Source organism: Ambystoma mexicanum, chromosome 12 (genome assembly GCF_040938575.1).
Source record: "Ambystoma mexicanum isolate Mex_15411 chromosome 12, UKY_AmexF1_1, whole genome shotgun sequence".
Taxonomy (NCBI): domain Eukaryota; kingdom Metazoa; phylum Chordata; class Amphibia; order Caudata; family Ambystomatidae; genus Ambystoma; species Ambystoma mexicanum.
The window spans coordinates 974,448,534-974,460,865 of record NC_090936.1 but is presented as its reverse complement, the minus strand read 5'-3'; the positions used below and the strand labels follow the sequence as shown (position 1 = coordinate 974,460,865).

The window sequence follows — 12,332 nt, the reverse complement described above, 5'->3', positions numbered from 1 at the left end:
ACCACTGACCCTTAAGACTAGTGGTACCCCGCTTTCCCCCCAAACCACTATAGCGCTGGCATTGCTTATAACGTGCATCCTATGCACCATAACTTCTGTCATTGACGGTGGTTCATATATTATTCATTATTGATAATGATGCTGTTAGTGGTACTATACCCCTTCACCATGAGCACTGTGTATGTGGTATTGTTGGTGGTGCACACCCTGTTCTTCATGACTGCCGAGATTGCTGTTGGCGACCACCTTATTCCACACTGTTGATCGTGCCCACCTTAGTCCTCATAGCTGTAGACAGTGGGTGCGACGCTCACAGTAACACTACTCCTCGCTTAGATGCAGTGCTAGAATATCTGACAATGTCACCCTATAACTCATGACTCTCAACATTGCTGCCAATGCCCACTCTCAAACCCTTGCTTTCTCTCTTGCAGAAGTGTTTGCGGCTGAACCCCGATGCCCCAGTTTGGGTCTCCAAGCAGCGAATCCTCTGCACCCTGAACCACAGCCTGAAGGATGTTCTGAACTATGGGCTCTTCCAGCCTGCCTTCAACGGGAGGGCTGGCAAGTTCCTGGATGAGGAGCGGCTGCTGCGGGAGTACCCGTCTTCTCCATCGACACCCGTGCCCTACTTGGAGGTAAGGATTGTACTTGGGAGGAGTGTCACAGAGAGCCATTGGGATGTGGAGAGGGCCTGTTCAAAGGATTACAACAATTTTACAGTGTCCTCTGCAGAGATGTCAGTGTACCAGTTCACGCATAAGATATTGCATCAGCGCTAAATAAGTATGAAATTCATGATATGCTAAGCAAAACGCTAAGCAAAATCGCCAATACAACTTGGCTAATTGTGTGTGGTACAAAGAGGGATCATTGTCCATGGCTTCTTCCAAGAATGTATTCACTTGGCCTGAGCTTCCACAACAACTAAACTCTGAAGGTTAGTAAGGAAGGAGTCAATCGCTTTTCTAAAGTGGTCTATCGTTCTCTTACTTTTGGTTTTAAGGTCCTACATAAAGGCAAAGATCTTGGAAAATTGGCTAGAGGAGAATTAAACACATAAGTAAAGTTGAAATGGTTGAGAGCAACAAAACGTACCGTCCAAAAGAAATGATAAATATATCATCATTCATTTTTAAAATGCTGTAAGAACTATGTGGATATGCACAAGTCTAAAAATTGAGCAAAAGTAAACAAGGGGATCGAACAGGGTTTGGTTGCTTAGGGTAAAGCTGAGGATCCAATAAACCCCGAGAGCTTAATAGCAGCAAGTGCCCTTCTTTTGGAGCGGGAACTGACAAGATGGTGTCACCTTGGGCAAGGGGGTACTTAGCGGGACTTTAGTAGTGGGTTGACTTTAGTCTCAGTGTTGGTGGTGCATTTTCTTCCTTGTGGGAGTTGGTCACTGGTTGCAGCGGATGTGGCACCAGCAAGATAGGACTGGGCTGCTTGAGCGCACCGTTGTTGTGATTTAGATTGCTTGATGAAACGCTCCAAGATTGAGTTGGCCAAAGATCACAGCTGACAAGAGAGACGTGGATTGTGGCATGATGCAGGAGCTTCTTGATGTTTACGTTAATAGATGTTTATAAACCGCACCCATCACCAATTAAGGCATCGTGGCGCTGTAAGCAAGGAGATAGTAAACAGCTAAAACAGAAAGAAAAAGACATTAAAAAATGAGAGTTTTAAGATGGCGATGGAATAAAAGATGACTTTGCGTCGCACATAAGGAACGCAGGAGTTTGTTCCAGAGAACTGCATCAGCCCCTGAGAAGGCTCTTCCTCCAACCCGTGAATGTTTAAACCTAGGCACTTGAATCCAATGTTCTTGGTCCTGATGAATGGCTTACCAAATCCTGCAGGAACGAGTGCGGTGATCATCGTAGTCATTAAGCAATGCACAGATCCTGGTTGGATAAAGCTTCATCTGTCAGGGGATTCTCATCATTTTAGAAATCTTGAGACTTGCTGCTAAATTGCATAGGTCCTCTTTCCAACAAGGCGAAATGTGGCCAATGTCCACACAGTTATTGTCCACTGGTCCTCTCCTGTGTATTCGCAAACTGCGCTCAGAGCCAGCACTTCAAAGCTCCTTGGAGCTCTTCACTGACCACCTTCAATGGGCACTAAAGGGCTCTTCCACAAGGGCTTTGGTTCTGCACCCACCTAATTTGAATGGCAGAGCATTTCAACATTCCCGGATGGACGGAAGGTAGCCTGCAGTGACACATGATTACCACAATTGTTTAATTCTTCTATAGAACTTTACAACAAAGTGCTTTACAATAAATATTGAAACTATTGAAAATAGAGATATGATGACAAAATATCACAAAGAAGACAGAAAAAGTCAAAAGCGGGAGCAAAAAGACGACCAAACAGAAGGAAAATGAAATGATGATCCAAAAAAACAGGGCATGGTGAAAGTCGTGTAGAGGGGGCTATGGCGGGACTTAGTGGGGCTTCCCCATCCAATAAACTTGATACCAAAAACATGGGTGGAAGGCAAAGTCTAAAAAACTCTAAAATGCACAAGCCAGTGCAAGGCAAAGTAAGCTGGATTAGTTAGATGATGCAGGGCAACTGGGTACCAAAGACCGTCCACAGGAGCCACGCCCACCAGTCCACGTAGTTCGGAAGGTGTGGCAGTTGCCAAAGATTGTGTTGATCCCAGGCTGCAGGGTGTTTTGCGTATGAGGTCCCGTAGTCCGATGACCCCCACAGAGAACCTTTCCCCACGTCAGGGTGGTCATGCTTTGGGTGGATCGGGATCACAATGCTGGGAAACTGCTTGGCTCCTTTGGCTCGCGGTTGTAGCGTCCGCTCTCCCTCTTGTCCAGCAGCTTGGACTCCTCGGTAAGTGACACAACAAGCAGGGTGAGAAGATAGGTGGTCTCCTTCTGTTCCCCCTCATCCTGCATCTGAATTAAGCTAGTGTCTGCATTTTGACCCTACTCCCAGACTTTCACATTACTTGGGGTTTCCCTGAGAAGCAGGTAGGTATATCTTGGAATGATCTTTGTAGTTCTCTAAGGAATATTTGTTTGCTCAAGGACACTGGACAGTTCTCGCTGCATCTCCAACAAAGTTCAGAGTGATTTAGGGCTTCCAGTGTTTTTAAGACTATTCAAATGACTTGAGCTCTTTATGACAATTTCAAAGACATGTCTCCAGCTGTGATTGGTCCGTTCCTGATCGTGAAGCTCCTTTGAAAATATCGGTCCAAGCGTGACATTTTGTGGAGCTGTCTGTCTCTGGGACTTATATATATATATATCCTTTCCTAACTTCCTGTGTGTGTCATCGTTTCGCTAGGTACTTGACTCCGTGAAGTTTTAGGTTCCCTCTCAGAGTATAGGCTCGACCCCCTGGACTTCTCTGATGGTCCGCCCACATCTCATGATGGATTCTCCCTTCGGACCCGAAACCAATCCTCGATCAAGGGGGCTTCACTCTTGGATCCAACTGCCCTCATACGTTTGAGCAGGTATTAGAAAGGAGAGGTTGTTGACCCACGCATACAACAGAGGCAGATTGGAGACGGATGGAATTGTCTAGTTTTAAACCACATTATTATTATGGGTTGAGCATAGACGTTTACATTGTTTTAAAATGTATTTTATATGATGGAGAATTCCAATGATAATTCATAAAGTTACAGCATGCTTTGATGGATTTTTCCTTGTAAAGCCTTGCCACGCTGCCACGTCCATACAAGGGTGGTCATTGACACTAGTGCCGGTGTTTGTGCTGCAAATTATTTTGCTTTCCATACAACCTTTGTCTGGTCACACAGGTTAGCTGTGAGGCCAGAGCTGCCCGTTTCAGAGTAAGCCATCAGATGTGCTTAATGGACAGTGCAGGGTTGACCTGGAGCAAACTGGAGAACCAGGAAAAGCACAGGGTCTGATCCCCAGGGTGAGGCCAGAAAGAACCACAAGCGGGCACAAGGTGGATGGGGCACAACAAGAAGCTTGCTCTCTGGCAGAGTCCCTTCTGAACATGACAATCAGACATTAAATCCGAGGCATAGTAAACTAACATTAAGGAAGCATTACCACATATTGACCGGAAAAGAAATACCTAATGACAAATGACCGAATCTGTTTTGGTCGATTTTTTTAAATAATGCGGGGGAAGACCGCCCCTCCAGCCACACACCCACTTCCCCCGACCTTCACCTATACCATTACCCAACCTCGCAACTATATATTAATTAAAATGTACAAAAATACCTATTAAATTCGACCAAATAAATCCGGTCATTTCTCATTAGGTATTTCTGTATTCGCTTATTCTGCAGATACCAATAAAGGAATGTTCAGCTAACTACAGCCGCAGGCAGGGAGCTTAAAATTGAGGTTCGGATCACAATTACGGAGCCATAAAAGTTAAGCATCCCAATAATAAATAAGCGCCCCTGAAAGAGGGGCAGACCAGTGATGGATCTTTCTATTTTCTTCCTCTTTCTCATTTCTTATCTGTTCTCACCTACTCGCTTTTTTGATTTGATCTAATTTTATGTTATTTTAGTTGTGTGGTCTCTGTGATAATCTTGTGACATTATCGTAAAGCAATAATTGCCCCCTGGGTTGAATGTGTGGCTAGTGTAATGCGCCGTCCTTCAGCTGTGCTGTGCCTAGTGTATGGTGCGGTCCCTCAGCCGTGCTGTGCCTAGTGTACGGCGCGGTCCCACAGCCGTGTTGTGCCTAGTGTAAGGCACGGTCCCTCTGTCGTGCTGTGCATAGTGTAAGGCGTGGTCCTTCAGCTGTGCTGTGCCTAGTGTAAGGCGTGGTCCCTCAGCCGTGCTGTGCCTAGCGTAAGGCGCAGGCCTTTAGCCATTCCGTGCTGTGCCTAGTGTAAGGCGCAGTCCCTCAGACATACTGTGTCTAGTGTAAGGCGCGGTCCCTCAGCCATACTGTGCCCAGTGTAAGGCACGGTCCGTCAGCCGTGCTGTGCCTAGTGTAAGGTGCTGCCCCTCAGCCATGTTGTGCCTAGTGTAAGGCGTGGTACCTCATCCGTGCTGTGCCTAGTGTAAGGCACTGCCCCTCTGCCGTTCTGTGCCTATTGTACGGCGAGGTCCCTCAGCCGTGCTGTGCCTAGTGTAAGGCGAGGTCCCTCCGCCGTGCTGTGCCTAGTGTAAGGCGCGGTCCCTCCGCCGTGCTTTGCCCAGTGTAAGACACTGTCCCTCCGCCGTGCTGTGCCCAGTGTAAGGCACTGACCCTCAGCCGTGCTGTGCCTAGTGTAAGGGGCAGTCCCTCAGCCGTGCTGTGCCTTACGTAAGGCGCGGGCCTTCAGCCGTGTCGTGCTGTGCCTAGTGTAAGGTGCGGTCCCTCAGCCGTAGTGTGTCTAGTGTAAGGCGCGGACCCTCAGCCGTACTGTGCCCAGTGTAAGGCACGGTACGCCTGCCGTGCTGTGCCTAGTGTAAGGCGCTGCCCCTCAGCCATGCTGTGCCTAGTGTAAGGCGTGGTCCCTCAGCCGTACTGTGCCTAGTGTAAGGTGTGGTCCCTCAGCCGTGCCGTGCCTAGTGTAAGGCGCTGCCCTTCTGCCGTTCTGTGCCTATTGTACGGCGAGGTCCCTCAGCCGTGCTGTGCCTAGTGTAAGGCGGGGTCCCTCCGCTGTGCTGTGCCTAGTGTAAGGCGTGGTCCCTCCGCCGTGCTGTGCCCAGTGTAAGGCACTGTCCCGCTGCCGTGCTGTGCGCAGTGTAAGGCACTCCCTCAGCCGTGCTGTGCCTAGTGTAAGGGGCAGTCCCTCAGCTGTGCTGTGCCTAGCGTAAGGCGCGGGCCTTCAGCCGTGCCGTGCTGTGCTAGTGTAAGGTGCGGTCCCTCAGCCGTACTGTGTCTAGTGTAAGGCACGGTCCCTCAGCCGTACTGTGCCCAGTGTAAGGCACAGTCCGTCAGCCGTGCTGTGCCTAGTGTAAGGCGCTGCCCCTCAGCCATGCTGTGCCTAGTGTAAGACGTGGTCCCTCAGCCGTACTGTGCCTAGTGTAAGGTGTGGTCCCTCAGCCGTGCTGTGCCTAGTGTAAGGCACAGTCCCTCAGCCGTGCTGTGCCTAGTGTAAGGGACAGTCCTTCAGCCGTGCTGTGCCTAGCGTAAGGCGCAGTCCCTCAGCCATACTGTGTCTAGTGTAAGGCGCGGTCCCTCAGCCGTACTGTGCCCAGTGTAAGGCACAGTCCGTCAGCCGTGCTGTGACTAGTGTAAGGCGCTGCCCCTCAGCCATGCTGTGCCTAGTGTAAGGCGTGGTCCCTCAGCCGTGCTGTGCCTAGTGTAAGGTGTTGCCCCTCTGCCGTTCTGTGTCTATTGTACGGCGAGGTCCCTCAGCCGTGCTGTGCCTAGTGTAAGGCGCTGCCCCTCAGCCATGCTGTGCCTAGTATAAGGCGTGGTCCCTCAGCCGTACTGTGCCTAGTGTAAGGTGTGGTCCCTCAGCCGTGCTGTGCCTAGTGTAAGGCACAGTCCCTCAGCCGTGCTGTGCCTAGTGTAAGGGGCAGTCCTTCAGCCGTGCTGTGCCTAGCGTAAGGCACAGTCCCTCAGCCATACTGTGTCTAGTGTAAGGCGCGGTTCCTCAGCTGTACTGTGTCTAGTGTAAGGCACGGTCCGTCAGCCGTGCTGTGCCTAGTGTAAGGCTCTGCCCCTCAGCCATGCTGTGTCTAGTGTAAGGCTTGGTCCCTCAGCCATGCTGTGCCTAGTGTAAGGCGCTGCCCCTCTGCCGTTCTGTGCCTATTGTACGGCGAGGTCCCTCAGCCGTGCTGTGCCTAGTGTAAGGCGCTGCCCCTCAGCCATGCTGTGCCTAGTGTAAGGCGTGGTCCCTCAGCCGTGCTGTGCCTAGTGTAAGGCGCTGCCCCTCTGCCGTTCTGTGCCTATTGTACGGTGAGGTCCCTCAGCCGTGCTGTGCCTAGTGTAAGGCGAGGTCCCTCTGCTGTGCTGTGCTCAGTGTAAGGCACTGTCCATCAGCTGTGCTGTGCCTAGTGTAAGGCACGGTCCCTCAGCCGTGCTGTGCCTAGTGTACGGCGCGGGAACCAAAATAAGCAATTGTGTCCGAGAGCTCATTTTGGAAAGAGCAGTGGGATTTTTCATACCTCAATAAAGGGCGAGGTATTTTAGGACATTGCTTGTGGCAACCAAATAAGAAGGGGGCAGACAATCCAAAAAATGTTTAAACTCATACTGAACCCAGCAAAGAAGATGACGGGTCAGAGATGTAGAGTCATGTGGCATTTCCATTGAATTGGCGCCTGGAAGAGAGCTGTCTGTAGGTACAAGCGCTTTCCTGGGAAGTCCCAGGTTGCTTCTGGATTTCATATGTAGTTGAGTGGGAGGAGTAAAGTCTACTTAAATCCCCCCGCACCTCTTAATATCTCTTGCAAAATAGTCCTTGCAGATTAAAGATGTTGCTTACCTTAAAGGAGCCAGTCACGTGTCACCCACATGGTTTACGCTTCCTGGGCATCTTTAGCATCAGAAAGTATTCAGTTGCTTCTACAGCCCTGGCGTGAGATGCGAGGGTCCACTGCCTGAACTCGGAGGGGAGCTAAAATCCAGGCTCACCTCGGATGGAAGAGTTCCTGGTCTCCTGAGCTCTGCTAGCTACACATGGGCAGACAATGAAGGAAGCTGCCAAAATCCCAGCCAGATGGCCCAGACCCTGAGCCGTGGGCCCCCTGTGTGCATGCGGCCATTCCTGTTGCGGTGGGGCGTGTGGCAAAGGCTTCTGGTAGGCAGCACTACTGGAGACCAGGGCATCCATCCTGTTCCACTGTGGCAAGGCTTTATGTGGCCAGACAGAGGCCTGAGCAATCATTTCACCGACCACCAAAGCCAACCTCCTCCTTATCCTCAAGCACCCACATGCTCATATGCTCACATGGCAGCATACATTCTGGATTAAGAGGACCCAGGCACCTGACATTTTGTACATGTGTTTAGATGTTTTGTGGAGCACTACCATTTGTCTTGAAGCACTTCAAAGTGCTTGTCGGAGGCGGGGCGCATCAATGTGTACATAAAGGTCCCATGTGGATTAGGGTCTGTAATTGTCTGAAGCTGGGTGGGAATTTCATCAGGCGTTTGAAGGAGAACAACCAGTAGATTGATCGCCTATTGGTCTGGTCTGTTCTCTTAGCCTAGGACCGGTGATAGCCGAAGGAAGATGCATCATCCCGGTGGAACCGGCTAGAGGTCAAAGGCTATACACCAGTTGCCATGTCTGCAAAAACAAGCAGCACTTTGGGAGCGAGGACAGCTGGCAGATATGAGGACCATATGAAACCCACTTCCACAAGCAAGCTCTGTGGGATTTTCCATGCGTCTCATGCCAGCTGTGGTGGGATAAAGGACCTGTTCTCTGGCAATGCACCTAAGAATGTGTATGGGAGAGCGATGCATCGTCGGGCAAACCTGCAGATCTTCCTTCAAGGTACTCCTAATCTGCCACCCAGTCCCTCACACCTGTGTAATTTCTTCACCATCCACCATCGCAGAAGAAAGATTCAAAGATATCTCATGAGAACCGTCCTACAAAGATGAGGCTTAGACAGCACATCCGCCAAATGTACCACGCCGATGGACGGTCAATGCACGGTGATGCCCTGTGTTCGGGTTAAGGCCACTGACAGAAGTGCAAAGGGTTTGGGGACTAGTCAGGAGAGAGGACTTCCCTTCTCAGGGTTGGTAGACTAGCACTTTTTGTACGTGTGGCCCCTAGGATTGTCCGGATAGTGTTGTTAGGATTGTCCGGATAGTGTTGCAAGGGCAGCATGTAGCTTGTAGGCCGGCCAATGTTCTGTTCTGGATAGTGTGTGGCGCCTGGATCGCTGCATTGTGAAGGGCAGAGTGAGTGTTGCCCTGCATCCCCCAGTAGCCTGCCGCGTGCCCGGCCGTCCCTCACTCCCTCCCGCCCCCTTTGGTTATTCATGCAGCGGAGGTGACCTTGTAACTATTGTCATTAATATAATGCAGGGAGCACGGCTGAATGTCAATAGGCAATTGCCAGTGTCCTGGTCACACGCTGACTCCACAATTAGTGCTTGTGGTCCAGGGTCCGTAGCTGCAATCCCAGCCACTCTGTGCACGGGTGGGTGAGGGGGTGGGAGGCTGATTCCCAGTGTCTCCATCCACTGGACATCTATCCAGTGGACCCCCTGCAGATAGACCATATGGTTCTCTCACTTGCACCATTCCGCCCGGACCAGGATATCAATTAGTGGAAGGGAAATGAAGCACAGACGCTTCCACTGCTGCTCAGTCTCGCTGTGTGTTCAGTTCAAGGTTCTACATCAAGGCACAACCAGCAAATGCACAGCAATGTTTCTACCTTTCGTTCATGTTTACCTTTTACCCCTTGCGTCAAGACTTGCATCACTTTCAATTCTCCAGGTCATGGGCGGGACCTCCATTGATCTACCTGTTCTGGCCCATTCCAACGGATGGGGGGCGGAGGGTGGGTGGGGGGTGTTGAGGGAAGGGGAGACTGAGAGGACACACAACATGTTGGTCTTAATCTCCCCTTAAATACCCATCAGGTGCTGCACAGTAAGCAATCCCTGGGATACCTTTGGGGACTGAATATTGTGTGCACAGGCATCTCAAATGACTTTTCTTTAGGTAGCAGTGTTTGAGGGGTGCCCATAGCCTTCTGGGGACCAGGTCTCTGCAAATGAGAGCGTCTCCCCTGATCTCTGCCGAGCGGCACTAAAATAAACCTCAGAAACCCTCATAGGGGTGCGACAGGGAATAATAACAGTCATACTCATGTGTGTTCTTGTATCGTGCTTCATGCCTGCTTCAAAGCATTGTAATAATAGGTTCCTTGTTGCTCAATGAAATGATACTTTGCAATGTTAGTGCCTTATGTCGGAATGACGTGGGATTGAAACACGCCAAGCACAGACTGACCAGACATGGAAGGCGAGCGCTAAATTCAAGAGCCATACACCCAGAAAAGTCATGAACTATTATGTGTGCAAGGATGGTGTTGAACTTTCTGACATTCTGTGATATCTTAGGAGTGGACCTCCTCACGCATCCACTCGGCCACCCTCATGCGCACAAGAATAGGCCAACACAGGAGCTGGGGTGCAACACTTCTTTATTTCTCGAGTACCCTCTCGAACTGCCTGGTGGGCGGTAACCCCGCCCCCATGCCCATGTGGGTCGCAGCCCACTGGATTGTCAAACATAGATATAGGACTCATCCTCTAAGCGTGTAGGAGATGACGACACCACACTCTCCCGTCACTAAACATTTAGTGGTGTTCTCAATTCATTTCTTCGATGAGGCGGAGAGTCTTCTTCCTTGTTCTCTGGGGTCGACAGCCCGCTCTAGCCGCCGTGTCAGTCCATGTTTCTACCGTCATGTCATTTTCAGAATCTTCTCGATCTCCTTCATAAGGTTCGTCCCATTGAGGGAAAGTGTCATTCATGTTGGTGACACCAGAGGATGGGTAGTCCGGCATCCGCCTAAAATGAGACGAGTTCCTGGTGACGGACCGGTGATCCCCTTCGGCGGTGATAAGTGATCCCTTCTTCTTGACAATAATGAGCTTCTCCTCATTGAATGGGGCTACGTTTTTCCGCTGTTGAGGTTGTCTGACCACTGCCAGGTCTCCTGGTGCTAGGTCACTTCCCTTGGCCCGGCGAGTGGCATCAGCACTTCGCTTCATGTTTTCTTTCATGAGCTTGTCTTTCTTCCTCATTTCGGTGTCATTCTCGTATTGATCCTCTTCTGCCTTTATGTGGGGTAGTCTTGTTCTGATCGCTCGCCCAAACATTACCTCCAATGGTGACTTTCCTGTGGTACTGTATGGGGTGTTTCGGTAGTCTCGCATCAGTTGGTATAATATTTTCTCAACAGGTTCTCCTGTGAGTCGTGCAATTTGTGTTGTGCGCTTGATGTTGCTCATGAACCTTTCAACAGTTCCGTTTGCCTGTGGCCACAACGGTGTTACTTTCCTGTGGCGGAATCCCATGTATTCTGCGAATCTTTGGAAATCTTGTCCAGTGAATGGAGGTCCGTTGTCGGACTTGACTACCTTGGGTATTCCGTATGTTGCGAACATTCGATCCAGCGCTGGTATGGTGTGATGGGCTGAGGTGGACGGGACTATCTGCAGGTCAGGATATCTTGAGTATTCGTCCACCGCTACTAATATGTATTCACCCCCTTCCATGGGCCCAAAATGATCAATGGCTATTTCTTCCCATGCTCCTTCGGGTAGTGCGGTCATGCTTAGCGGTTCAGGGACTGTCTGTGGCTTCACGATGGCACAGGTGGGGCAGTTTCGCAGTAGCTCTTCCACGGATGTGTCGAGTTGGGGAAACCAAAGTTTTTGTCTTAGCATCCTTTTAGTGGATACGATGCCCCTGTGTCCTTCGTGTGCTAGTTCTAGCACCTTCTGTCGTAAGCTTCTTGGTATTACAAGTTTTGTCCCCTTTAGTAGTAGTCCTTCCTCTGATTTGGCGAGTTCTTCTTTCACGGCTATGAGGCATGTGATGTCTTGTTTGGTGTCATCATTCATAGTTTCGCAGAGCTGCTTTGCATGCTTCCATCGCCCTGTTTCTAGGCATTTTAGGATTGTTTGTATCCCTTGGTCTGTGTTGCATTCTCGTGTTATCTGCTTCATGTCAAGTCCTTGCGGTGTGCTGCTGTGGATGACATATTTTATGTATTGATCCGCGATGGATGTTGCCGGTCCACTGTTTTCTCTCGGGTGACGGGAGAGAAAATCTGCAGGGTTTTGTTCCTTCCCTGGCCTGTGTATGATCGTGAATTGGTAGTCCTGCAGCCGAAGGGCCCACCTGGCTATTCTGGGTGGCATTTTTGCTTGAGGATTGACATAAATGAACGTGAGTGCCTGGTGGTCGGTTACGACTATGAACGGTTTTCCATACAGGAAAAGGTGAAAATGCTCTCAGGCCCAGACGACCGCCAGTCCTTCCTTCTCTGCTTGAGAGTAGGCTTGTTCGGTCTTGGAGAGACTTCTGCTAGCATAGGATACTATGTGCTTTCCACCTCCCCCCTTGTCGTCCAGTTGCGTGAGAATTGCACCTAGTCCCACGGGACTGGCATCAACAATGAGTTCCGTGGTCTTTCTGGGGTCAAAATATGCCATATTTCGGGCATCAGAGATGTGGTCATTTATGATTTGAAATGCTTCTTGGCATTTGGGTTACCAGATAAACTCGGTGTTAAGCTTGGTGAGGGCTCTGAGGAGTTCGCTGATGGACGCGAAATCCCGTATGTACCTTGTGCAGTAGCTTGCAAGTCCTAAGAAAGATCTGAGGTCTGAGGTCGTCGTGGGTGGCTCAGCTTCATGGAGTGCGCTGACTTTTTCG

The 12,332-nt window shown here is 50.3% G+C and overlaps 1 protein-coding gene across 5 annotated transcripts in view; it reads left to right on the top strand.

Moving 5' to 3' along the window:
* Nucleotides 1-12,332, top strand: part of SHANK3 (SH3 and multiple ankyrin repeat domains 3) — a 3,072,962-nt gene that overhangs the window by 1,018,380 nt on the left and 2,042,250 nt on the right. For all 5 annotated transcript variants that reach the window (XM_069629467.1, XM_069629466.1, XM_069629463.1 and 2 more), the window contains one exon: nt 435-638. In XM_069629467.1, the coding sequence (XP_069485568.1) occupies nt 435-638 (204 nt within the window). The remainder of the gene's footprint in view (nt 1-434; nt 639-12,332) is intronic.